The sequence below is a fragment of the Chrysochloris asiatica genome, unplaced genomic scaffold (assembly GCF_000296735.1).
Source record: "Chrysochloris asiatica unplaced genomic scaffold, ChrAsi1.0 scaffold00081, whole genome shotgun sequence".
NCBI lineage: Eukaryota > Metazoa > Chordata > Mammalia > Afrosoricida > Chrysochloridae > Chrysochloris > Chrysochloris asiatica.
The window spans coordinates 12403079-12430272 of record NW_006408599.1 but is presented as its reverse complement, the minus strand read 5'-3'; the positions used below and the strand labels follow the sequence as shown (position 1 = coordinate 12430272).

Here is a 27194-nt window from a genome sequence, read left to right as displayed (position 1 = left end):
TTCTTTTGTTTAGTCTTTTCTCTTGGGTGTTTTTTTATTTTTTTATTTTTGACTCCAAATGTTAAAAGACCACAGTGCCTACTTCACGTGGGAACGTTTTAGCAAATCAGACTGTGGCGACTGCAACAAAGGGTGTTTTGGAAGTCAGAAGACCTTAGTACCTCCATCAGTCAAAGGAGGGTGTTAGATTAGATTAGAGAATGTAAGCATGCTCCTCTTTCAGCTTTACTGCTCTCATTACAGACATCAGTAATCAACCACAGCACTCTTTCTAACTGAGCTCTGATAAGGCCTCAGAATCCTCCTCAGTACATTGTTCCACACCTACACACTGGGGTCAAGTTGATTCTGACTCATAATGACCCTATAGGACAGAGTAGAACTGCTCCTGAGGAACAGCTGGTGGATTCCAACCACCGACTAGCAGCCACCAGGATTCCATATTACTCTACACAGCCACTACTATTTGATTAAAATTGGCATTCAAAATAAAATCTGTTTGGAATTCTTAGACTGGATGATTCTCTAGACTCTCTTCACCATTGTTTTTTTAAGTGTAGTTTCTTTGTTTTAATCAACTGACTGAACTTTATTAAACCCCTCTCTATACAGCAAGCCCTGTGTGCTGGGGAGCCAGAGAAATACCCTAAAAAGGTAGCTGCTCCCTTATAACATGCAAGTTGGTTGGGAGCATCTGACTGCAAAGGGTGGTGATGTTCTGTCCCAGGAGGTTGTCCCTGAGCTCCTCAGTGGGCAGAGCAGATTTAGGCGCTAATTGGTCAGAGTGGCCTGTGATGTAAGCAGTGGGCCAACATGAGCAAAGGCAGAAAGAGAGTGGATGAGCTTCGGAGCTAGGAGGAGTCCTGAGTCCATCTGGTAAACACGCTCCATTTTATAGAAAGGGAAAGTTTGAGACTTACCTCAGTTTTAACAATGATCATTACTTACATAGATAAATTTGAATGGCTGATAAATCATTTTAATAAATGACAATGCTATAGTGAATACACGCATACCTTGTTTTACTATATCTCACTTTAGTACTCTTCACAAATACTTCTTTCTTGTTGTTTCTTTGAAGGTTTGTGGTAATCCTGTGTTGAGCAAGTTTGTCAGCACCATTTTTTAGCAGCATGTGTTTATTTTGTGTAATTCTCACAACATTTCAAACCTTTTCATAATGCTACTGCACACTAAATCCATTACTGGTGCAAATTTGTGCTTTATTCGACTAGTTTACTTGCTTACTTGTGCATTATTGACTATGCAAAGGTATTCGACTGCGTAGATCATAGCAAACTATGAATAACGTTGCAAAGAATGGGGATTCAAAACATTTCATTGTGCTTTTGAGGAACCTGTACATAGACCAAGAGATAGTTGTTAAACAGAACAAGGGGATACTACTGAATGGTCTGAAATCAAGAAAGATGTGCACCAGGGTTGTATCCTTTCACCGTATTTATTCAGTCTATATGCTGAACAAATAATCCAAGAAACTGGATTATATAAAGAAGAATGTGACATCAGGATTGGAGGAAGACTCGTCAACAACCTGCAATATGCAGATGACACAATCTTGCTTGCTAGAAGCAAAGAGTACTTGAAATACTGATGAAGATCAAAGACTATATAGCTTTCAGTATAGATTGCACCTCAATATTAAAAAAACAACAACAAATCCTGACTACTGGATCAATAAATAACGTCATGGTAATGGAGAAAAGATTGAAGTTGTCAGAGATGTCATTTTGCTTGGATCCACAGTCAACACTTACGGAAGCAGTAGTCAAGAAATCAAATAGTATATTGCATTAGGCAAATCTGCTACAAAAGACCTCTTTAAAGTATTAAAGGGCAAAAATAATAGTTTGAGGACTAACTCAACTCGTGGTAATTTCAGTGACTTTCCATGCATGTGAAAGTAGTGAATAAGGACGATGTAGAAGAATTGAAGCATTTGAATCCTGGTATTGATAAAGAATATTGAGAAGAACCATAGATTTCCAGAAGAACAAATAAATCCAGAATAGAATGCTCCTTAGAAGTGTGGGTAGCGAGTTCTTTGGACATATTATCAGGAGGGACCAGTCCCTGGAGAAGAATATCATGCTCGGAAAAGTAGAGGACAAACAAAAACAGGAAGACCCCCAGTGACATGGATTGACACAGTGGCAGCAGCAGTGGTCTGAAGCATAGCAACAAGTGTGAGGATGGTGCAAGACTGGGCACTGTTTCATTCTGTTGTGCAGAGGGTTGCTATGAGTTGGAACCAACCCAAGGACACCTAACAATAGTGCAGACATAAGTTTTATAGCACTTGTTGTTAAGTGCTGTCCAGTCGGTTCTGAGTCATAGTGACCCTGTACAGAGTTTTCGAGGAGCGACTGGTCAGTTTGAACTGCTGACCTTGCACTTCAAACTGATTTTGCAGTCCAGTGCTTAGCCTATAGCACCACACCAGGACCATAATAAGATGCATGTGACTTTTGCTTTATTGCAGTATTTGCTTAATTGCAGTGGTGTGAAACTGAACCTGCTGTGTCTTCCAGGTATGGCTGTACTTATATGGCACTTACTTTGCTTGGCGACCTTTATATATATTAACCGGGTGGCACAAATTGTTAAATGCTTGACTACTGACCAAAAATGTAGGCAGTCCAAACTCACCCAGAGATGCCTTGAAAGACTGCCCTGGTGGTCTACTTTGGAAAGGTCTCAGCCTTGAAAACCTTTTGGAGCGTGTTGGGTTGCTATAAAGTCAGAATCAGTCTCATGGCAACTAACAGTGATCGTCGTAAACAACCTTGTGAGGTGGCTTCTGTTACACCCCTATTGTATCGATGAGAACATGGAGGTTCAGAGGGTTCAGTGACTTTACCCAGAGTTACCCTGTGTTGCAGTAGCGGGAGATTCTAATCTGGGAACTGCTGTGATGAATAAATCTGTCCACACCATTTATATCTGTAGCTCATGTCCTGCTGCTCACGTTGTTGTTGTTGAAGTGCTGCTGAGTAGTTTCCGACTCATAACGGCCCTGTGTAGCACTTTTTCCGAGGCTGTAGAAGCAGAAAGCCTCATCGTTCGCCCGTGGGGTAGCTGGTGGGTCACTGTCCGGCGTTTATCCTGCAGAGCCTAATTAATACCACAGACTTTATAACATTTCATCCATCCAGCAACTGTGTAACATGGGGTTCAGAAATGTCACAGAGCTTACTAAATGACCGTGGCAAAATGTGAATCCTGGTGTTTTTGACCCAGATACCAGAATTGGAAGGCCTCTTAGATGCCATCAATCCAGCAGCAGGTCTATTAGACAGATAAGCAGACTGAGGACTGGAGATGACCTCTGCCAGCCGATTAGAGGAAGGCCTGGGACCTACCTACATGTGTTTCTTGGACTGTCACCTACTTTTGCCTTGTGAGGTACCACTGTGACCTTCATACTACCACAGGATGTTCAACTCCTTTTTTTGTGTGTGTGTGTGAAATCCCCTGGAAGAGATTTGAAGAGCAGCCTCTTCTCTTTCCTATCTTATTTAAAAATACCTAAGGTAATGACTTTTAATAAACCTTCTGGCCAAATTGGGGTTTGCTCAATTTTGACCTTGCAACCCTTTCTTTTTTTATGAGTTTTATTTTTCCTCCCATGAAATAGAAAAGTTTTTCCCTTTTTAAATAGCCCCCCCATTTCCTGCTGATTTGAAGTGAATATTTATCACATATTTAATGAGTAATCTGAGTCTTGGCTTGGTGAGACTGTAGCAGGATATGGTTTATGGCTGATCTGGTTTTAACTCGCTTCAGGCGGTTTTCCCTGGAGTTTTCTGTAAAATCATAAACCTGGAGAGAGAATTTTTTGTGTGGAATCCAGTCACATGACCCCATCTTTTGTAAATTGAGAGATTAACGGTGTGACTGTAAAGAAGTGTGATGCATTTCTCTTTTAAAAGGAAACACAGAGCAACATTTGTGTGCCCAGGGAAGCGTGTTCACTTATAAAGACAGGGAGAGTCCCTGGCCCAAGGTCATGCTGCTGGGGCTTGGGCTGACTGGCGCAGGGTTTGACCTTGGAGAATCTGGGTTGGGGTCTGGCTTGTGGCTCCTGCAGCCAGCTCCTGCTCTCAGTGTACTTATGTATCCTCTGGGCTGGCAACGTCCCTACCTCGTAGGATGGTTGAGAAGATTCAGTGAGCATGCACATATACCTGGAGCCCAGAAATGACAAACCGAACAATGCAAAGGATTCAGGCTGCTCCTGTGTTACTAGTATTATCCATGTTTGAAGACCTTTATATTGCTAACCACAAGGTCGGCGCTTCAAACCCACCAGCTGTTCCACAGACCCTATGCAGGGTTACTGTGAGTTGGACCCGATTTAACAGCACTTAACAACAACATATTGAATAAAAAGGCCCTGATGGTACCATAGTCAGGCACTCAGCTAACTGAAAGCTTGGTGTTTCAATATTTCCCAAGAGAAACTCCTGAAGCTCTACTTCCATAAAGATTACCGCCTAGAAAACCCCATGGGGCAGTCTATTCTGTCACGTGGGGTCTGGGGTCCACGTGAGTCAAAATCGACTTGATGGCAATGTAGGATAAGCACTTGACCACAAGGTTGATTTGAATTGCAAGGTCAGCAGTTCAAACTCACCAGCTCCCTGGAAACCCTATACAGAGTTGCTTTGAGTTGTAACTGACTTGATGGCACTTAACAGCAACAACAACAACAACCACATAGAAGTCCTGGTGTGGTTCTGTAGGATGAACACTGGACTGCTAACCACAAGTTGGCAGTTCAAACACACCAGCCACTCCTCAGAAATCTTATATGTAAAGGGATGCACCTAATAACAACGTAGAGAATAAATACTAGCTGACATCATGAACATTAAGGCCCTGTTCTAAGCATGTGACTGATTAATTTATTTAATCTTCACTATAGCCTGGTGTGGTGCTGTAGGATAAGCAGTGGACTGCTAACTGTAAGAACCAACGTCGGTGGTTCAAATCTACCAGCCACTCCTTGGGAACTGTTTACAGAGTCACTATTAGTTGGAACTGACCTGATGGCACTTAACACCACCAACAACAACAACAACACAGTCTGTGACAGGAGTTCTGGTGGCACAATGGCTAAGGTGCTCACCTGCTCATCAGAAGGTGATTGGTTTGAGCCTTCTAAGCACTCTGCTCAGCAGGATAACTATGTGGCAGTTGACTTACATAAAGATATACAGCCTTGGAAACACTCAGTTCTGCTTTGTCCTGTAAGATCGCTGTTGAGTCCAAATCAATTTCGAGGACAATGGGTTTGTTTGGTTTGACAGCGTATGAGGTGGGCATTGGTATCGCTCCCATTTTATGGATGAGGAAACTGGGGCATGGAGAAATCAAGCAGCTTGTCCAAGTCCCTCTAGCAGGTGGTGGGACTGGTGTCCCGTCTGCCCAGTCTGCCACCTCCCCCTTTGCTGCTGGTGTCCTCCTTCATAGTTTAGCCAGAAGCCAGATAGCATTAGTTTTTCTTTTTGTCTGTGCACTGACTCTGCACTATACATTTAAAATTTTTTAAACATAATATTTCATTGAGTTTTTAGTGAAAGGTTACACAGCAAGCTAAATTCCCATTTGGCTTTTTCCACAATTGGTGGAGTTCTAGTGTGGCACGGTGGGTTAATGTGCCAGACTGCAAAGCCGTTTGAACCACAAGGTCAGTGGTTTAAGCTCACCAGCTGCTCTTCGGAAACCCTGTACAGGGTCGCTATGGGTTGGAATCGACTCGATGGCACTTAACAACAACAACACAACACAAATTGCTCAGTGACATTAGTTACAGTTAGCACAATGTGTTACCATTCTCTTTAATTGTGTTTGGTTTGTTTCCTTCCCAGTACGCTATAGTTTCCCTGCCCTCTCTTCTTATCTTTGCTTTAGAGTATTTGTTGACCTTTTGGTCTCATCCTGATGGAATTTAAGAAGGACAGTCATCTGGCAGGTGTGTGTGTGCCCACTCTGTTATATTGCTAAATGATGGTGATCTTGGGGGACAGTCTTGGTTCTCTCAAGGAGTCTTCTGTTTTCTAGCATTCCTTTTTTTTTTTTTTTTTTTTAATTTTAAAACAGAATTTGAGTTCGGCTTCGTAGTTTTCTCCCATTCTATCTGTGAACAATTATTGTGCCCCTGGTCAGAATAGTCTGTGGGGGTTGGCACTATCTAGTTCTTCTGGTCTCAGGGTAGATGAGGTATTACTTATTTTAGACTTGTTTGTTTTGCTCCTGGCTAACAAGACCCGTAATTGTGTCTTAAATGATGGCTTGCAAACTTTCAAGATCCCAGATACTACTCACTTCATTAGGATGCATACAGGGCATGATTTTTGTGAAGTATTTTATACATGCTGTTGTCTGGAGCATAACAGATTATGGATATCATTAACAATAACAGGAATTCAAGAACACTTAATAGTGTTCCTGTGGACCTCCTATATAGACCAAGAGACAGTTGTTTGAACAGAACAAGGGCATACTGCATAGTTTAAAATTAGGAAAGGTGTGTGTCAGGGTTGTAGTCTTTCAGCATACTTTTAAAATCAGTATGCAGTGTATAGATGACACAACCTTGCTTGCTGAAAGTGAAGAGGGCTTGAATCACTTACTGATGAAGATCAACAGTGACCACTTTTAATATGGATTGCACTTCAACAAAAAATAAAAATGATCTCAACTGAACCAATAAGTAACATCACAATAAATGGAGAAAAGATTGAAGTTGTCAAGGACTTCATTTTATTTGGATCCACAATCAATGCCCATAGAAGCAGCCATCAGGAAACCAAACAACATATTGCATTGGACGTTTGTACTTCAAAAGACCTCTTTAATGTGTTCGAAAGCCAAGGTGTCACTTTGAAGACTAAGGTGCTCTAGCCCAAGTCATGGTATTTTCAGTTGCCTCATGTACATGTGAAAGCTGGAGAATGAATACCTTTAAAGATCATAGAAGAATTGATACCTTTAAATTATTGGTGTTGGTGAAGAATATTAAGTCCATATGCCACGGACTGCCAGAAGAGCGAATTGTGTTGGAAGAAGTACAGCCAGAACACTGTACTTTGGACATGCTATCAGGAGGGACCAGTCCCTGGAGAAGGACATGATGCTTGGTTAAGTAAGTGGTCAGCGGAAAAAGAGGAAGACCCTCCCTCCCCCCAAGGAGATGGATTGACTACAACAGTGGGCACAAACGTCGGGATGATTGTGAGACTGGCACAGGACTGGGCACTATTTCATTCTGTTGTTCTTAGAGTCACTATGAGTTGGAACCTACTGGATGGAACCTAACAACATGTTAGGCCATTTGACTGAGTTGTCCCATGAAACTATTATCCTAAGCCTTCAAATCCAGAAAAGCAGTTTTGAAGGTGTTTTGTTATATCCGAGGAATTTCCATATTTGTGTCTGTACTCACATATTTGTATTATGTGGCACTGTAGGATAAGCACTAGACTGCTAATTGCAAAGTTGGTAGTTCAAATCCACCAGCCGCTCCTTGGAAAACCTATACAGGAAGACTTGACAGTGTTTGATTATAACAGAAAGGACTGTGGTTCAAACCCACCAACCACCCCGAGGAAGAAAAATGTGGCAGTCTCCATCTGTCAAGATTATTGTGTTAGAAATCCTTTGGAACAGTTTTCCTTGTCCTGTAGGGTCACTATGATTTGGAATCGGCTCCACAGCCCAGGAGTTTTAGACAACCAGAAACTGTTAGAGAACCATTTAGGTTTATGAGGAGACCATGGGTTCCCACTGTAGTGGCAGCTGGCTCTCTGGGCTGGAAAAGAGGCTTATGGTGTGGGTGCTCAGTGCAGCCTCATTCTCTCTGAGGACAGGGTTTTCCCCTTCTCTTTTAATGGCCCTGACTCAAGCCCCAGGTTTGACATAAATTGATGATGATTTCATTCCCACCCAGGTGGGAGGAATGCACAAAGGACCAGCCCCTCTGCACACCGGTACTGCACGCACACACGCACACACACACACACACACCACCCCCATCCCACCCCACCCTCAGCTACAGATGGTTTCACAAACCATCATTCCCTAGGAGATGGAAATCGTCTCTGCTGGAACCCCTGCCTCCATACTGCAGTCAGAGGTAGTTTTTTTCTTGGTGCACATGACGTCCGGGGCTGACCCTAACCCTTGGGGTAAAACTCAAACTTCTTATCCTCATGTAACAATCAAACAAAAAATCCCAGTTGCCACTGAGGTAGTACTGACACTCTTCTCTATCAGGTTTTCAAAGTTGTGACCTTTCAAAATCAGATCTTCAGGTCTTTCGTCTGAGGTGCCTCTGTATGGGTTCCAGTTGCCAGGATTTTCATTACTGTTATATAGCTCCAATAACTCCCTGCTGCCCAGCACGTAGTAGGCACTTCATATGTAATATTTGGGTGAGGGAATATGGAGCCATATTTAATTCATTTTGGTATCAGTTTCCCCTAAGCCTTCCTCAGAATCACACATTTAGTATGAACTCTGTGAATATTTATTGAAAAATTAGAATTTTAGTTCTAGTGTTTTTTTAATCCAAGATCTCAGATTGCTGGATAGTAAATGGCTTTCAAACTCATAGTGTGGCACTGTAGGGTAAGCACTGGACTACAAGGTTGGTTTGAACCACAAGATCTCTGGTTCAAACTCACCAGCTGCTCCTTGGAAACCCTATACAGGGTCTCTATGAGTTGGAACTGACTTGATGGCACTTAACAACAACAAATGACTTTTAGTCACTATGTTCAATTGAGAATGAAAACACAAAATTAAAAACTAACTGCTAGGAGCATATCACTGAATATGATCTAAAAGGCAAAGTCTAATTAGAGAATTGATAATATATTCGTTTCCTGGGTATGGGATCCTCTGCATAACTTGTAAAGCTATTATTCCTTAATAAGACTTTTTCTAGGAACACCTGGTAGAAAAATGTGGGGACTACTTGTGCTTAAGTTGGGGCCTGACATTTAAATAGAAATTGTTTGGGGCCAGGTTTGGTTTATTGTTTCTAGAGATGAAGGACCATGTGTGTAGAATAATGCCCACGAAGTTTGGGTGAGGAAATATGGAACCTTGGCCAAACAAATGGACCAGTTGTGTGACCTTGGACAAGTCACTTGGCCTCTTTGTGTACTCGGTGAATTCATCTTTATTAAAGGTGGTTGGTTACACTGCAGCATCTCTTTGGCAGGATTGTTAGGCAGATCACTGTGGGGTAACGAGCTATAAAGTTCTATGCCATTGGTTAATCCTCTAATGTACCATGGGTTTACAGTGCCATTTTTCTTGGTGGTGAGCCAACCATTTTTGGAATCCTTTGTGAATTCTTGCTTTCTATCATACCCACATCCAATTCATCAGTAAATCCTGCATGTTTTGCATTTGTTTATATTCAGAATTCAACCCCTTTTCATCCTCTTTGTTGCCACCACCCTGCTCTAAGCCACTGTCTTCTTTCATGTGGATTACCACAGTAACCACCTCCATCCTTGCCTCTACTGACTGTTCTCAACACAGCAAACAGATGATCTTTCTTAAAGTTGAAGTCAAATTATGTTACTTTGTCCAGACCCTACAACTGGCTCTCAAGAGTAAAAGACACAGCCCTTCATCCAGTCCTGGACTGACGTTCTTTTAGCCCTGCTTCCCTCCTCCTCACTTATTCTACTCCACCCATGGCACCACCTTGCTGTTCCTCACACACTCCAGATATTGTCCAGCCAGGATCTGTGCTCAGGCCATTCACTGCCTTGAACCCTCTTCCCCAGACACCGCCAATCCAACTCCCTCACTTCCTTGTCATGTTTGTCTAAGGATATCCACCTTGACCACACTACTTAAAACCACAACCCAAGGTGCCTCCCTCACCCCAGTATGCCTCCCTCACCCCAGTATGCCTGAATCCTTCTATTATATTCTCCATTGCTTTCAATCATACCATGTATTTTACTGCTTTTTTATTGCACTTACTGGTACCATCTCTCCTCACTTGAATGTCATCTCCATGAGGGCAAGGATGTATCCCACCTGCCTAGAACTATGTCTGGCACAGAGAAGAAGCTCAGTAACTAACTGTTGAATGAACGAATAACTTCCTTTCATCTAAACTGAGTCTTGTGCCTCAATGGGAGAGACGAAGTTACATGCTAAATTTGGGGGATCCACTGGCTGTTAGAAAGGAAAGAGTTACATAAGACTAAAACCATGTGGTACTTAGGAAATACTAGGCTCATAGAACTATCCTCTGGTACATCCTGGGACTCTGACAGGTACTTCTCAAAGGTGCAGGACCTCTTGCTGGCCTCCAGGTTGTGGACACTTGGTTCCACTCACAACTGAGGGGTCTGGTACTGAGACCTTCATGCAGCATTAGTGGTACCAGTTGGTAATTTAAAACAGATTTTTTACATAAAAACAGATATATATTATACCCACATATACATGCCTACATATTTTGGAGTAGAATATGATAGTCATATGGATTGGTAAGACTCCAGTGGCATTTGAGTATACTGAGAACTTCCATTTTCTTTCCAGGTTCACACTCACTCTTTCCTTCTGCGAAGATGGAAAGAATCATGAGAAAGTGACTTTGGGAATCTAGAACAGAACACCAGTGAATTTGAGACTGTCCACCCAGAGCCTAACATAGTGCTCAACTCATGCAGTGGGCTTTCAAGAAATATTTGTTGAGTGAATCAAGAAGTAATCGATTCTTTGAAGTCAATTGTTATTTTTTAAATTCCAGTATAATTGTTAGTGCATTGTATCTATCATCTAAGTAACCTTATTATCAATAATTATAAAACTGCATGAATTCAACCATCTTTTCTAATATTTAGCCAGTGCTGGATACTGAACTGGGTCCTGGAGACATGGCTATGTGTGGGGCGTGTGGCCTTTGCCCAGGAGGAGTGCACAGTGTAGGGGGAGATAGGTCACCTGGAGCTGATCCCTGGAGCTTAGTTGGCACTTAAGCAGGTTGGAAGAACAAGGAGCAGGAATAGATTAAATCTTCAAGGGAAGGGGGAATGAAGGGAAAGATCACTGATGTCTCTAGAGAGGAGGTAATTCTTGAGTTGTGCCTTCTATGATGAGGTTGGGGTGGGGGAAGGAAAACACAAGATCCTAATTAAACCCCCACAGAAACATACATCCCCAAGTCGGTCCTGGGATTGACTGGCTGGAGAACCATTTTGAAGATACCATCTCTCCAAGATGGTGACCCTCCATTCTCACAGAGCTCAGAGACCAAGCAGCCCCCACCTTCGCTTTGGCCCCTTCACCTTCCTCAGCATCTGGCCCCACTCTCTTATCGCAGAAAGGCATTTCATTCTTTGAGATCAGGCAGCCAGGACCCAAGGAGCTGTTTTTCCTCCATTGTGCAAGCATGACAAATCATTAATTTTTGATTGATTTGCTTAGAATTATGGGCGCCCCAGCATTCTTTCCGCTGCTGAACAGCTGTATAACAAATGAATATATCAGTGTGCACAAAAGATTGGCGATCTAAGAGAAGCAATTACATTGGCCACCCTCCCCCACCCTCACCCCTTTCCCGGGCAATGAAGGGAGGAAATTTTTACCAGAAATTCCTCAAGTGGCTTTAAGAAAAAAAAAAAGCTTTTTTATAATTGAATTAAATCTTTATCTCTTCATCTTTTGCAGCAGATTTTCAAACACATACCAGATCTCCATGTACTAGGGCTCCATCTATCCAGGAGGAATCTTTAATAATGAAATTTCAACTTGTGAATTAAAACCAAAATGTGAAAAAAAGGGGGGAAAAAAGAGCAAATTCTACCCCTCCTTTTTCTTTTTTTGGTTGCTGCTATTCCTTTAAGATTTTGGAATCGTACCAGTGCACTAAATGTGACCTCCATAACTTTTAAATTAAGAATTTATGCTGGCTTGAAATTTATGAAATATTTCAGCATGAAAGAAAGCCTTTTTCCCTCAGGAAAATTGAGCAATAAATCACAGCACTGTGGATTTACTGCCCTAGAGCCAGCGAGAGATAGGATTTTTTTTTTTTTTTTTTTTTTTTTTTTTTAGAACAAAAAAATGTAATCATATAAGACAGCTTAGCTGCTGTCCTCCCACTCTCTAGAATTTTTAATTTCAGCTGTTTCTGCTTGGATTTATTTCCAATATTCCTGCTCGGCTTTTCAATTTCCTCAGTTATTAAATTTTAATTCAGTGCATTAGCATTTAAATTAAAAAAGGGTTTATTTTATCGAAATCATTGGCCAGCCCCCATCCCGTAGCACACGAATTGCCTGTTTCTGGCATTTGCACAAAATGTGAAATGCAGCTAATGTCTTACAACTTACATTTGCACAAATTTAGAAATAAAATTTCTGGGTTTGGAATAATATTTTCTTTCCAAGAAAACCCTTAATAAGAGAATGGAAAAGAACAACTTACCATTCATTTGGGAGGGGAGAGAAGGGTTGGATGAAGCCAAAAATAGCTCTGCCCAGCTCCTGAGAAGGCACTGTATCTAAGGGGTGGATGGGCCTGGGAAGGGAGGGCTGGGAGTCTTGGTTAAAGCCCACAACCATGCAAGGATGACAAGGATCGTCTCTCACAGGCCTACCTCCTTCCTCATTTGCCATAGACAGGTCTGATTAAGGTTGGGTTGTTTTTGTTGTTGTTAAGCGCCGTCAAGTTGGTTCCGACTCACAGCGACCCTGTACAGGGTTTCCGGGGCTGTAAATCTTTACGGGAGCAGAAAGCCTTATCTTTCTCCTGCGGAGCAGCTGGTAATTTCGAACTGCTGACCTTGTGGTTCACAACCCCATTCATAACCACTACACTACCAGAGCTCCTTTCAAACAGATTAGCTCAATCAACATAAATAAAACCAAGGTGGAAGGGAGTGGGGAAAGGATTTGATTTGGTCTTCTACCCAGTGCTCACCGCCCCATTTTTACCTACGGAAAACCTCAGGTATCAGGTAAAGGAAAAAATGTGCCTGAATCCTGGTGTGGCGCTGTAGGGTAAACCCACCAGACACTCCTTGGAAATGCTTTTATAGGGTCCCTGTAAGTCAGGACAAACTCAATGGCACTTAGCAATAACAAGGTTCAAAGTGAGACCCAGACAAAGTCAGGACAAAAGCTTTATCATTTAGAACATAGCCCAGTGGCAGAGATGGTTCTCCAGCAGTGGCCGCCACAGAGATTTCCATACTTCAACTGTTAAACGTTAAGTACTTCACCTGCTGTATTGCATATTGGTGAAGGTCTGAGGTCTACAGTTTGATGGAAGCTTCTGACAGACTGACTAAGCAGCATTAGATTCTGGTCAGACCATGAGGTCCAGTCCAGACCATCTCTGTGTGTCTTTACTGTGTAATCTTCTTCAGGCCAGTCTTTTTTTGTGCCTCAGTTTCCATGATTCAAAAAAAAAAAATGGTAGCCTTTGTAATTACCTAAGATTGTCAACAACTATTAGCATTTTTGCTGCCAAGTCCATGCCAAGTACTTGTTACACACATTACCCTATGTTAACTCATATCCATTCCATGAGGTGTAGGTCCTATGACTCATATATTCCCATTTTGCAGATGAGGAACTAATGTTTTAGGAGGGTAGATGACTTACTTAAGATACACAGCTAGAAAATGGCAGAACCAAGGCTTGAAGTCTGACTCTTAAACCCTTGCTCTTAAATTTCCATTCAAATTGAGCATCAGGTTGGATTACAGTGGGTAATGGGCATGTAGTTTAAGTTGTATTATATAAAATTGCTGATATTAGACTATTTTGACCTGGGAAAATGGCGCATCAAAGGTGTGACTTATTTCACCCAGAGGGATTGTTATATTGTCTTTGTGAGGGCACAAAGCTGGCTGAGCACCATGCGGATCTCAGCAACTAAGTCCACACTCTCAGTACTGTGGACTTCAGCTGAGTTCACTAGGGCTGAAGACCTTGTCACTATGGTGGGTCTGGATTTGGCTTTACCCTCTCCAGTCTGTCAGGCCCAAATGCTGTGATTGAGATGGTTTTGGACATAGACACACACTGGCTTAGACATTCTCTCCCTTTAATCTATTGTCCAGTCACCCATGCACCCTGCTAGCTCTCTCCTGTCTGCTGTCAAATGGGCTACATGTTTCGCACACAGCGTTGGTCACCCACCTTCCCTCTAGTGGTTCCATTTCCCCAGTACTTCCACCTTCATCTCTGCCAAAGGCTGTTGTGTGGCACTGTAGGATAAGCACTGGATTGCTAACTGCGAGGTTGGCAGTTCAGACTCACCAGTCAGTACTCAGAAACTCTATATACAATGTCGATAGGCATCAGGACAGACCCCCAAGGCAATTTCATATAATACTTTTTAGCATTTTGTCTTTGTTTTGTAAAAATGGGTAGAAAATAAAAATGAGTGTCAGTACCAGTGACCAGCAACCCAAGGATCTTAAACTTAATGAAAGGAAAACAAAAGTGAGGATAATCATCATTTCCAGCCCTGGTCAACTGGATATGTTTTTGATCTAGTCAACTCTGTATAATTGTGAAGGAAAAGGAGAAAAAGAAATTACAAACATGTGCAAAATGCCAGAAATGCACGCCCAGAATTAAGTGTGAGAGGTGAGAGATAAATCACTTGGGGCTTGACAGAATTTTTAAACTCTATGGGGACGGAATTCCCACCATATAATCATATGAACATGAAAATAACTTTTGCCCGTTTGCTTTACATGCAAGTTTTGAGGAATACAAGATGTTGGAAATAGGTTGTAATTGATTCTGCTCTCCCAGTAAATGATATGCAAACCATTTTCTGCTTTTTTTTTTTCTTCTTCCATTGAGATAATATCCCAGCATTCCATGGATTTCTCTTTCTCAGACCTCATGTTTCTGTCTCCCCATTTGTCCTTAACTCCATTGGGAAAGGGGGGACTGTGTGACTTCACTCCACTTCCTGATTTGACTCCCCTGAATATTGGTGGGAGATAGACTACTCAGAGCCGATGAAGTCAGTCTTGGAGTGCCCTACACCTGGACTTGTAGTTGTAGGAGTTTAGATAAAAGTTTTAACTTTTCTAACATTCTGTACTTATCTGTAGACTGGGGATACAGAGGTTAGGGAGGGCTTATGTGAGGATTCAAGGAGATCAGGCATTTAATGCCCATATGCTGAGATGTTAGCCAGGGATGTGAGTGCAGATGCCCCCAAGGGCCAGGCAGGTGGCTGTCAAGGGGGCTGGGGGTGGGGACTCTAGAAACCCATATGTCCCTGTCTCCCTGTAGGACTGGATGATGTTGGATTACTCAGTATGACAAGGAAGCTGGAAATCTAACTCCTTTTTGGGGTGAAACCCCTGATTTTTATATATTGATGATTGTTTTGACTCAAAGTCCTTCATTTGTTTTTGGCAGTTTACAATCTCGAGTCAGTACTCAGTTAAAGGCTGCTATGTCTATTTTATCCATCAGCCACCATCCTGAAGTTCGTAATGCTTCAAAACGGAAAAAATCTTTTCTATCTGATGAAGTCGCAGAAGCCAACCTGAAGAGAGCTGAGACTAGTTTATTATGAGTCTTTGTTTATCCTGTGTTGTTGTTGATAAGTGTCGTCTAGTCGCTTTCTACTCATAGTGACTCTATAGGATTTCCAAGGAGAGCCCGGAGGGTCTGAACGGCCAACCTTACAGTTAGCAGTCCAGTGCTTATCCTATAGTGCTATACCAGGACCCTATGAATCCCTTGTAGAGTTAACTAAATGGTCCTTGGGTAGCTCAAATGGTCTACCCTCAGCTGTTAATGTAAGGGTTGGCAGTTTGAGCCTACCCAGTGGGAGAAAGACCTGGTTGGTGATCAGCTTCTATAGGAAACAGGTAAGAAACCCTGTGGAATTCAGTCCTGCACTGTAAACACATCGGGCTAGCTACCATGAGTCAGGTTCAACGTGATGTCGACAGAAGTTTGTTTTAGTGTTGACTATATGTTTTAAGAAGTCCTGTTGTGGTGCTGTGGGTTAATTCGCTAAACTGCAAAGTCGGTTTGAACCGCAAGGTCGGCAGTTCAAGCTCACCAGTCACTCCTTGGAAATCCTACACAGGGTCGCTATGGGTCAGAACCAACTCGACAGCACTTAACAACAACAACATATGTTTCAAGGAATCTTGGTGGGTCTATGAGTCAATTCGCTAGACTGCAAGGTCTGGTTGAACTGGAAGGTCGCCGGTTCAAGCTCAAGCTCAGTAGCTATTCCTTGGAAACCCTATACAGGTTGCTATGAGTTGAAACTGACTCGATAGTACTTAGCAACAACAACAACAACTTATGTTTCCTTGGAGCCCTGGTTTGGTGTTGTAGGATAAGAACTGGATCCCAAGGTCGGTTTGAATTACCAGGTTGGTGATTCAGACTCACCAAGTTCTGAGGTGGAAAAGACCCAGCGGCACTAAACAACAACAAATAGTTTCATTACAAACATTGTTGTGCTTGATTACCGGGGCCTCCAAACACTGCCAGGGCTGCTTCAAAATATATAGAATATATACATTACGTGAGATTTCTAAAGTTAGGAATGTTTTGAATTTAGAAACACATGTGGCCCCAGGGTTTTGGATCTACATTGTTCTATGGTAATAAATGTTGTGAAAAATCTAAGGAATGTGTCTTCTCCCAAGAATGATGGAGAACCCAGGCGTTCTTCCCAGGCCTGAACCCTATTCTGGACCCTGTGTTGAGGTCCTTTGAGCACTGATCTAGGAGTCAGTATCCCAGATATTTGTCCATGTGTCTTCACGAAACTTAATGGCAGATTCCTCCTCTCCTGGTGCCTCAGTCTCTCCATCTGAACCAGAATTTTATTCCTGAAAATTTCATTTGGTCTGCATTAACTTCCTATCTCCCGCAAACACCCAGCTCCACCCCCAAAATAAAAAAGATTAAAGAACCAGCACTCTCTTGCCTCCCCCTGTTTGTAGGGTTGGGGGACAGAATATTTAGCATAATAGAATTTTTCCCTCTCCACTTGGTCTGAATAAATCTGCAGCTACTGTTTTATTGGAAATCCCAGCTGAAAATAAAAATGGTGCAATTCAATCTCAGATTTAGCTGGTTACTTACTTTTCTACGAATCCCGAGGGCTCTGTGGTTGCTGGGTTTGTGTTGGCAGTGGGTGCTCAGGCAAGATTTAAAGGGCCAAGCAAATAACAGGTTGTCCTGACGCCCTCTTACCGCTGGGGACAGACTTTTCCATCTTGGAGGAATGGGGCGGGGGAATGGCGACCAGCTCACCCTCTGTCTGAAGGCTCATGACGAGGATAGGATCTGTGTGTCTTTCTACTTGGCTAATGCATGTGTTTTGGGTTTTCTTTTGCAGGCTGACGGAGCCAGTACAGCTGGAAGGAAAAGCACGGCGGGCAGGTGAGCCCCCTCCTCCCCTGCCCTGCAGCTCTCCCTCACCTGGTCTTTTTGTCTCACACTCACCACTTTCTCATCTTCACCTTTCATACCACCTGAAAGGATGGATGGTCCAGGATGGCTCCCTTTGCCGAGAAGTCCCTATTTCTCCGCAGACCACCTATGGTCTTGGGCCTTGTTTTCCAGTTTGACTGGAACCCGTGATGGCTGACTCATTCCTGAACTGGCCATTGGCTGCTAAAGTTCGGGGTAATTCTGAGCAGAAAGACCAGGGTTAAAGCTGGGCTTGGTTGCTGTATTGTAAAGTCCAGGGGTGCTAGTCCCATGGTATTCTGGACTTCAGTGTGAATGGGGTCTCCTGAAGAAGTTCTTCAACTTCTTTCTGCCTCAGTTTCCTTTTCTCTAAATTTGGTTCTTACTTTGAAAAGAGCTATTGTGAGGATTGAATAAGATGACATTTCTAAAACCTTTATAACAGGGATTGTATATTAGTCAGGGCTGTTTGGAGAGAACATGTTAGAAATTTACCCCAAATTATTTTAAACATAAATAAGAGTTTTATGTAGCTGCAGAATCCAGGGGAGTGCTGGATTCAGAGCTCCAATGTTAACATCAGAAATCAGTCAATTCCTTTTTTCTCCCTCGCAACTTTTCTCTCCCCCCCCCCCACCATTCCCTGCTAACTATACTTTTCTCTGGGTTGGTCTAATTTTTAACAGGCTGAGATGGGCATGTTAGTGCTCTCGAGTCAGTTCTGACTCAGAGACCCTGTATAGGGTTTGTGAGGAGGGGCTGGTGGATTTGAACAGCCAACCTTAGCAGTCCAGTGCTTATCCTATAACACCACACCAGGACTCCATAATGGGCATTGTTGCTATTATGAAGTGCCGTGGAGTTGGTTTCGACTTACTAGTGATCCTGGGCTTTAAATCTTTTGGGGGAGCAGAAAAGCCACATCTTTCTCCCAAGGATCAGCTGGCGGGCTTGAACTGCTGACTTTGTGGTTCACAGTCCAGTGCTTATCCTATGGAGCCACTGCACTCCCAGTAATGGGCATACTTGGTCCTTATTGACAGTGATCTTAGTCAAGGAGAAAGCCTTTTTCTCATTAGTGCAAAAAATAGTTCCAAAGATGATTCTCATTGGTCCAGCATGGGTCATGTGTTCATCCCTTGAACCAGGCACTCCTGCCAGGGATATGGAATACTCTTATTATTAGTCAGACCAGAGTTTTGTCCTCACCCTTGGAGTTGTCAAGAGATGGGAGTCAGATGGCTTCCCAAAGGAAAGTTGGATGTTGTTAGCAAAGAAAGAAGCAAGAGATGGCAGAAAGGACCAAGCACAAGTGGCACAGGTAGATACTCAGAAAACATTAGTTTTGATATTGCTGCACCTGTTCCACCTGAAAAAGCAGAGCCAGACCAGTTTATTTGGGGCACTGGGGACAGGAAGAAGGCAAGAGACAGAAGACAAAAGAGATAGCTCCTCAGGGCATGGACAAAACATATGGAGTAGACCCTAGTGCCTAGAAGTGAATTCTGTATTGAATCTAACATTTAAAGTAGGCCTTGTTAAATGCCAACAAGTCGGTTCCAAGTCATAGTCATTCCATATAGGGTTTCTGAAGAGCAGTTGGTGGGTTTGAACTGCCAGCCTTATGGTTTGCAGTCCAGTGCTGATCCTCCAGCGCCACACCAGGAGACCATAGAGTAGGCCTGAGCTGGTGAATTTGACCATGGTCATTGAGCAAGATTCCCCAGGGGGTTTAACGTTATGGACATTATGTAGAGTATTAATGATCAATGAATTCTTTCAATGGGGAAATAAAGATCCTGAGTTTCTCCAACGCTAGTGAGAAACTGGATGGCAACAGGAATGACCTTGAAGGACTCCCTGCCCTCTGACCTGAGGCCACAACAAGCTCTGTCATTACACTAGGGCCCGCTTTTGCTCCAGTGCCTTCCTTTTGGCCCAGAACACATAATTTTGTTCCTTCTCCAGAGGGCGTCTGGCTAAACCCCAAAACCAACAGCATGGGCTGCTAAGGAATTAGTGTTAAATTGAGAGGGACAAGGAGATGTGGTGTTTCCAATTCTAAGAAATAACCAAATGTGGTTTGGTTTAATTCCCAGTAACCCAACCTGGGTCCATTTTACAAGACCAGTGATCCCAGTACTTGAGGTTAATACTGACTTGGTGTGCAGGTTACAAATCACGTAGCACTTGCTGCAGCCAAACCTCACTGACTCCAGGAAGAATGGGGGCTATAGGGCATCAGCTGTTGAAAATTCTGAAGAAACTACAACTTTTATAATCAAGTAAATGTTAGCAAAGTTCTGCTTGAGTAAAGAACTGTGCCTTTTCTTTTTTGTAAATGGTTAGTTGGAGGTTTTCAGAGCGCTAGAGATAATTTCTTCTAACCCTTTCATTTTGGAGATAAGGAAAACAGGGTTAGGGGAGGTTAAGGGATGCATTCGTTCAGTGCATGTACTACTTCCCTTACAATCATGCTGAGTCTCATAGAGCAGAAGATTGAGGAGGAAAAGATCATAAGAACAAGTTTCATTCTTCATTTCACAAAGTTTTATTAAATGCCTAAGGAGCTCTGGTAGTGTAATGGTTACGAATTGGGCTGTGAACCTCAAGGTCAGCAGATTGAAATTACCAGCTGTTCCGCGGGAGAAAGATGAGGCTTTCTGCTCCTGTGAAAATTTACAGCCTCGGAAACACCCTGTTCAGGGTCGCTATGAGTTGGATCCAACTCTAAGGCACATAACAACAACAACAGCAATATGTGTTGGGTGCTGTCCTTAGTACTGAAGATATTTGTTATGTTGTTGTGTAGTGTCAATTCTATTTCAATTCTTTGTTGTTAAGTGCTGTGGAGTTGATTCTGGCTCATAAGAGACTCTGTCTAGGGTGCAGCTGGTGGGTTTAAACCACCAAACTTTGGTTCACAGGTCAGTGCTTATCCTGTAGTTCCACATCAGGAGTTACAGCAACCCTATATAACAGAGTAGAAGGGCCCCTTGGGGTTTCCTAGGCTGTAATGTAATCTCTATGGGAACAGATAGGTCATTTCTCCCACCAAATGGCTGCTGAATTCAGACTACTGATTTTTCCGTTAGCAGCCTAGTGCTTTGATCATTGTGTCACCAGGGTTCTTTACTTGAGATATTGTTGTTGTTATGAGCTGTCAAGTCAGATTTGACTTATAGAGACCTTATGCACAGCAGAACAAAACACTGCGCAGTCCTGCACCTTCTTCATTACATGTGTTTGGTGTTGGTACCTCTGTGTCAGTCCACCTTGTTGGGGAATCTTCCTCTTTTTCAATGACCCTCTGCTTTACCAAGGATGATGTTCTTCTCCAGGAACTGGCTCCTCCTGTTGACATGTCCAAAATATATAAGATGAAGACTCACCATTCTTGATTCTAAGGAACATTCTGGCTGTACTTCTTCCAAGACAGATTTGTTTATTCTTCTAGCGGTCTATGGTACTTACAATATTCTTTGCCAACACCAAAATTTAAATGCATCAGTTCTTCTTCAGTGTTCCTTATTCATTGCCCAGATTTCACATGCATATGGTGAGATTGAAAATACCATAGCTTAGAGTCAGGTGCACCTTACAAAGTGACAACTTTGTTCTTTAACACTTTAAGGAAGTCTTGACCAACAGATTTGTCCAGTGCAATGTGTCACTTGATTTTCTTGACTGCTGCTCCCATGAGTGTTGATTGTGGATCCAAGTGAAATGAAGTGTTTGATAACGTCAATCTTTTCTCCATGTATTATGTTTATTGGTCAAGTTGTGAGGATTTTGTTTTCTTTGCATTGAGTTGTAACCCATATGGAAGGTTGTATTCTTTGGTCTTCATCAGCAAGTGCCTCAGGTTCTCTTCACTTTCAGCAAACAAAGTTGTGTCATCTGCATATTGAAAGTTGGTTATGATGCTGTGTTCTTCTTCATGTAGTCCAGCTTCTCAGAGTATTTGCTCAGCATACAGATGGCATAAGTATGGTGAAAGGGTACAACTCTGGTGCACATCATTACTGTTGCTTCTCGTTGTTGCTGTTAAGTGCCATTGAGTTTATTTTAACTCATGGCAACCCTCTATTGGGTTTCCAGGGATTGGTTGATGGGTTTGAACGGTTCATCTTCTGGTTAGCAATACAGTACTTACTTCATAGCGCCACATCAGAACTCTTCAAGTGAATATGTGTGTATCTCTTTAGCACCATGAGTGACTCACAGTAGGTGTTCACTAAATGTTTGTCTATCACCACCGTGTTGGCCCCTCTGGTGCTGGTTTCTTGTTCTTAGGACAAGGAGACCGTATGGTGGCAGCTGCTACCCTGTGTGAATATGAGAATGGAACTATTATTTGATAAAGGCCCATCATGGTCTAAATGCTATGCCTTGCCATTGACACAAACCATATTTGATCCTTCTAGCAGCCTTTGACGTCATGATTAGTAGCCTTCCTTTCAGATGGAATAGTCTTGTCCTAGGTCGCCCATCTAGTAAAACGGCTTTGCATCACGCTGTCTTGTGTCCTTTAAGCCAGAGCCATTGCAGGTTTTCATCCGTGAGCCATGTAATCAGATAACTATGTGTATGCAGCTGCATAATTGCTTTTTTAATAATATCTTCTTGCTGTTTAACATGTTGGTTTTTAGCAGTAATATAAAAGTATCTCCTGGGATAAAGCACTGGACTGCAAGGTTGGTTTGAACCAAAGGTCAGTGGTTCAAACTCATCACCCACTCCTTGGAAACCCTATACAGACAGGGTCACTGTGAGTTAGAACCTACTAAACAGCACTTAACAACAACAACAAATAAAACATAACAAATTAACTTCATTTGCAAAAAAATGTACAGTACTAGGTGCTACGGCTACTCGTGGACAAGTTTGGTATTGTTGTTGGTAGGCACCGTTGAGTTGATTCCAACACATAGTGACCCAGTGGGACAGAATAGAGCTACCCCATAGGCTTTCCTAGGCTGTAATTTTTACAGGAGCAGATCGCCAGGTCTTTTCTCCCTCAGAACCATTGGATAGGTTTGAACTGCCAACCTTTTGGCTAGCAGCTGAGTGCTTAACCACTGTGTAACCAGGGGATCAAAATCCTTAGCATAATTTTGTTGTTATGTGCCATTGAGTCAATTCCATCTCATAGCGACCCTGTTTAAACAAAACAACAAAGTGGAACATTGTTTGGTCCTGTGCCATCCTCACCAGCGTTGCTATGTTTGAACCTCTTGTCACAGCCACTTTTGTCAGTTCCTCTCATTGAGGATCTTGCTGCTTTTGGCTGACCCTCTGCTTTACCAAGTATAGTGTTCTTCTCCAAGACCTGGTCCCTCCTGATAACATGCCCATAATACATGAGATGAAGGAAGTCTCGCCATTCTTTCGTCTAAGGAGTATTCTGATTGTACTTCTTTTATGACAGATTTTAATATTCTTTGCCAACACCATAATTCAAATGCATCAATTCCAGACTTCCTGATTCATTGTCCAGCTTTTACATGCATATGAGACCATTGAAAATACCATGGCTTGGAGTACGGTAACAGTAGAGTGAATTGCTTGAGAACTCTGGGTTTATTTCAGTGAAGTTACATCTCCTTTTGGCTCTAGGTTTATGTTCCTATTGTTGGAGCTCAGATTTGATTTTCTGAAATGTGTATCCCACCCCCCACCCCCAAATTCGAGGCGAAGTTTGGCCACAAAATCATAAATTGTAGAGTGACTTGGAGAACCTATGTACTCATTACAAAGGGGCTAGTTGCTTTTTGGTGGACAGAGTTCAGTCTCTGCTAAACTGTTAAACCTAGACACTGCAAATGAGTCAGATTCTGGAAAATTAGACACATTTCTTCACTTTGTCCTCTGAAGACATCAACTGAAATACAAGATACAATTCTTTCAGATCAAACTCTGAATTATTTTTACCAAATGGTGGTGTGGTTCTCAAGTTTGAAGTAGTCCAGCGAAGGACAGTGATTGGGGTGCCTGTTCCACCTACGCAGTAGGGGTCTCTTGCCTGCATTCCTTTTGCAAGGTAAAAAAAGTTCTTTTGAAGCTGCGGTTTATCAGTTCAGTGTTCAGGACCCATGCCCCATCCTAAAGAAGCATAATTTTGAGACTGGAAACTGGAGTGATCTGAGCCTTTGATTTCTGGATATTTTCCCACCCATGAACACCTATCTGGCTCTACTAATAGAAGAGAAAATCCTCATGCCCAACTTTGGTGTCCTCCAGATTTCATGCAAAGCACTGATTGTTAAAAACATTGTTACACTCATAACCACCTTCCCATCTGGCACTGAACGTGGGATGTGATGTGTGGCTCCAGCTCTCTGCTTCATTGCTGCTTTATGAAGGGTGGTCATGCTACCACTTTGTCTTCATAGCAGCTAAAATTTCCTCTTCTGTTTTCAAAGGGGAGCTATGGTGGTGCTCTAGGTTAAGTATGGAACTGCTAACCACAAGATCAGCTGTTCAAATCCATCAGCCTCTCCTTGGGAAAGAGATGAAACTTTCCCCTCCCTTAAAGACGTATAGCTACCCCCTTCCAAGACTGAAACTTAAAGGAAATACATGAATAGGCATGTACTCTTGCTGGCAAGCACATTGGTCTACTGATAGGAGAAGTGGGGGGAGAGCAGCGATGAAGAAGTAGGCTGAGTCCGACCATGCTACATAGACTCCCGTCAACCGTATGGTGAGACCTTGTTGGCCAGCAGTATGGTGAGACCTGGGGACTCCTGGGCCCATGGATAGGGACATAGCCACAGAGGGATAGCATGGATAGTGAAGCATCCAGCTAATATGAAGTAAGGGGAGATGTACAAGAACACCCATACTTTCAGATAGTACCCATTTGACCTAGCTGCAATGGCTGGATGATCAGAGCTTGACTAGAGGAAGAAGGAAACGGGGAAAAAAAAACAAACAAGTGTAATTCACTACAATTTGATGAACTTGACCTATACTTATGGATGGAGTAGCGAGGGAAGGGATCTTCAAAGCAAGGATCATTCCCCTCTGTACACAGGGTTGATAGGGATGGGCAACTTAGACATTGGTTAAAATGGTGGGGGTACTGTGGGGGCGGCAATAAAGGCACGAAGTGACTGGCTTACAAGTTTTCAAGAGGGAGTTTAGATACAGAGGGTGCGGGGGAAGGCAGAATATCCACTGAGTGGTTTTCAACCTGTCTAGATGGGGCTGGTGAAAGGAGATGGGGATAAGACTCTTAAGGTTCAATAGTGAATAATTGTTATCATGACTGATTGTGATTGTCACAACTGTAAAGGTAGAGGTTTGTAGCAAAAAGAGGAGAGTGGTTGATCTTGCAGTCCAGGAGCAGAGGACCCTGGGACCATCAAGGGAGAAGAGCAGGAGAAGAGTATGGGACCCTATTCAGAAAAGCAGTGATGCCAGAAATGGAGGCAGAGATGATGACGTGGAGAGAAGGAGCAGCTGGGGACTCTATAGACTCATGGAGGGACAGGGGTTGAGTGCTGGCACCTGGGGGGCAGGCTTGCAGGGTATGGCCTTTGGGGGTTTGAATGATTGTATTGGTGTACACCAAAAAGAAAAGAAAAAAAGATGTACAGCTACAACCTCAGAAACCCTAGACAGGGTTGCTGTGAGTTGGAACCATCTTGATGGCACACAACAACTTTTTATTTATGGGTACTTTCATCAGTGGCCTAAGAGCTTGAGTCTTTTTCATAGTGTGACCAAACTTTCACATTTTTGTCTGGTGAGTGCTTGGTAGGGAGGGAAGAAAGAGCTACCATTTATTGGACTCCCACGGTGTGTGTGGTGATAATGCCGACCCATATACGTACCGGTCTCTTTAATCTTCTGAATAACCGTTACTGGTTGATTAATGTTAACATCTTCATTTGAGGTAATGAAGAGTCAGATTAAGTAAGTTGGCAACAGTCTATGGATCTGCTTATCTTCATTGGACTCCTTGTGGAGACCTACAGTGTAATGAGGAGAGCCTCAGTTGTGTGACTGAGGGCCTCAGGGAGGAATGTGGACAGAGCTGGCTGTGTATTACCTCAGCTGGTCTTTAGAGATGAGCAGAAGAAGGTGGAAAGTGCTAGGCTGGGGGAACATGCTGGAGGGACGGTGAAGCCTTATGAGACATTGAACATCAGTTGGCAGTGTGGGCAGGCAGGAAGTTGAAGGGAGAGTAGTCCTGTTGAGAATGCTCCTTTACCAGGAGACAGTGGCCTGAGGAGTGGGACCCAGACCTGGGTGTCGGAGAATGAGAGAAAGAGATAGTCACAGCTTTGGTAGGAAACAGTGTCATCATTGGGGAAGAAGCTTATGCTTCTCCTCCTATGCCTGCCATGAGGGCTTAGCAAGGACCTCACTGCTCACCTCTGTGGTTTACAGGGAAGGAACCCCATGGGTGCTTTCTGGGGTCTGTCTTCTATTTTACACCCTCCCGTCGAGGGGATTCAGGGTGGCAGATTGAGAGTCCCTGGCCCTACAGTGTCCCCATCAGCTATGGAGACACACTATGTGAGGTGGGATTTTCAGAGAGCAATACCCGTTGCTAATGGATCAGAGTTGTGCCACTGCCAGCCCCATTGGAAAATGAAGGCAGTGTGTCTGGTTAAAGTGCTATTAATTGTCACTCTTTTTAATGACCTTGACCAGCCTTCCACATGCCATGACCCATGTAAAAGTTCTCAGCTTTCACTGAAGAACCCCACCTTACTACATTTTGAAATTTATGTCTTGAAAGGGTTGCCCAAGATTCTTGCATTTTTCTAGTTTGGGTTTAAATTAACCAGGGAATTAACTCTTAATATTTACAAGTCCTCATGCCAGCTTTCTGAACAGCAGTATTACCCAGCGTTGTAGCTGACTGACACTGTACATTGAAGAAAATTAAGTGCATGAGAATTATCACAAACTAATGATATATTTATGCATTGTAGGTTATTTTGAATTTCAAAACTGCTAAGAGTTGTTTAATAGGTTAATAGTTTTAATCTATTAATGTAATCTTTTCTACTTGACTATTTATTAAAATATATCAGTGATACATGACAGAAATGGAAGTACAGATAATTTTGAGGGTTATTAAGGATTGGATGATGGCGTGAGGGTTTGAAACATGGCTAGAATAGTAAATGCTGATGCAGGCCTGGTTACTGGTGTTTGTGGGCAATGTAGGCTCTTTTCTTGGGTCTTCCAGGTTGATGTGGAAGCTATGACCTGTCTTCCCATTACAATTTCTGTCCTTGTCACTAAACACCAGTCTTCGTACCCAGAGTATATTTCTGAGGGTAGCAAACATTTTAGAACTCACCAAGGAGAGTCAGAGGCCAATTGCTAACACAAAGCCCAAGCACGTTTCTCTGTGGAATAGACGGAACAGAGCATTCCTTTCTTTGAGTTTGTCTCTTTGCTGATATTTTAAGCATCTAGTTTATGCCAGGTCTGCTTTAGACTCTGAGGATACAGAGGGGACAAGGCAACACAGTCCCCATCTCTTGGAGCTTCTGATCAGTTAATCATTTATTCATTCATTCAACAAGTGTTTTTATTTTCTCTGCTTTCAAGAAGATATATATATATTTGTTGTTGTTGTTATGTGCCGTGGAGTTGGTTCCGACTTATAGCGACCCTGTACAGGGTTTCCGAGGCTGTAAATCTTTACGGGAGCAGAATGCCTCATCTTTCTCCCGCGGAGCA

The 27194-nt window shown here is 42.8% G+C and overlaps 1 protein-coding gene across 1 annotated transcript in view; it reads left to right on the top strand.

Moving 5' to 3' along the window:
• ZNF618 (zinc finger protein 618) overlaps positions 1-27194 on the top strand; it is a 210666-nt gene that overhangs the window by 103758 nt on the left and 79714 nt on the right. The window contains exon 2 of the mRNA XM_006865694.1: positions 17410-17453. Within this exon, the coding sequence (XP_006865756.1) occupies positions 17410-17453 (44 nt within the window). The remainder of the gene's footprint in view (positions 1-17409; positions 17454-27194) is intronic.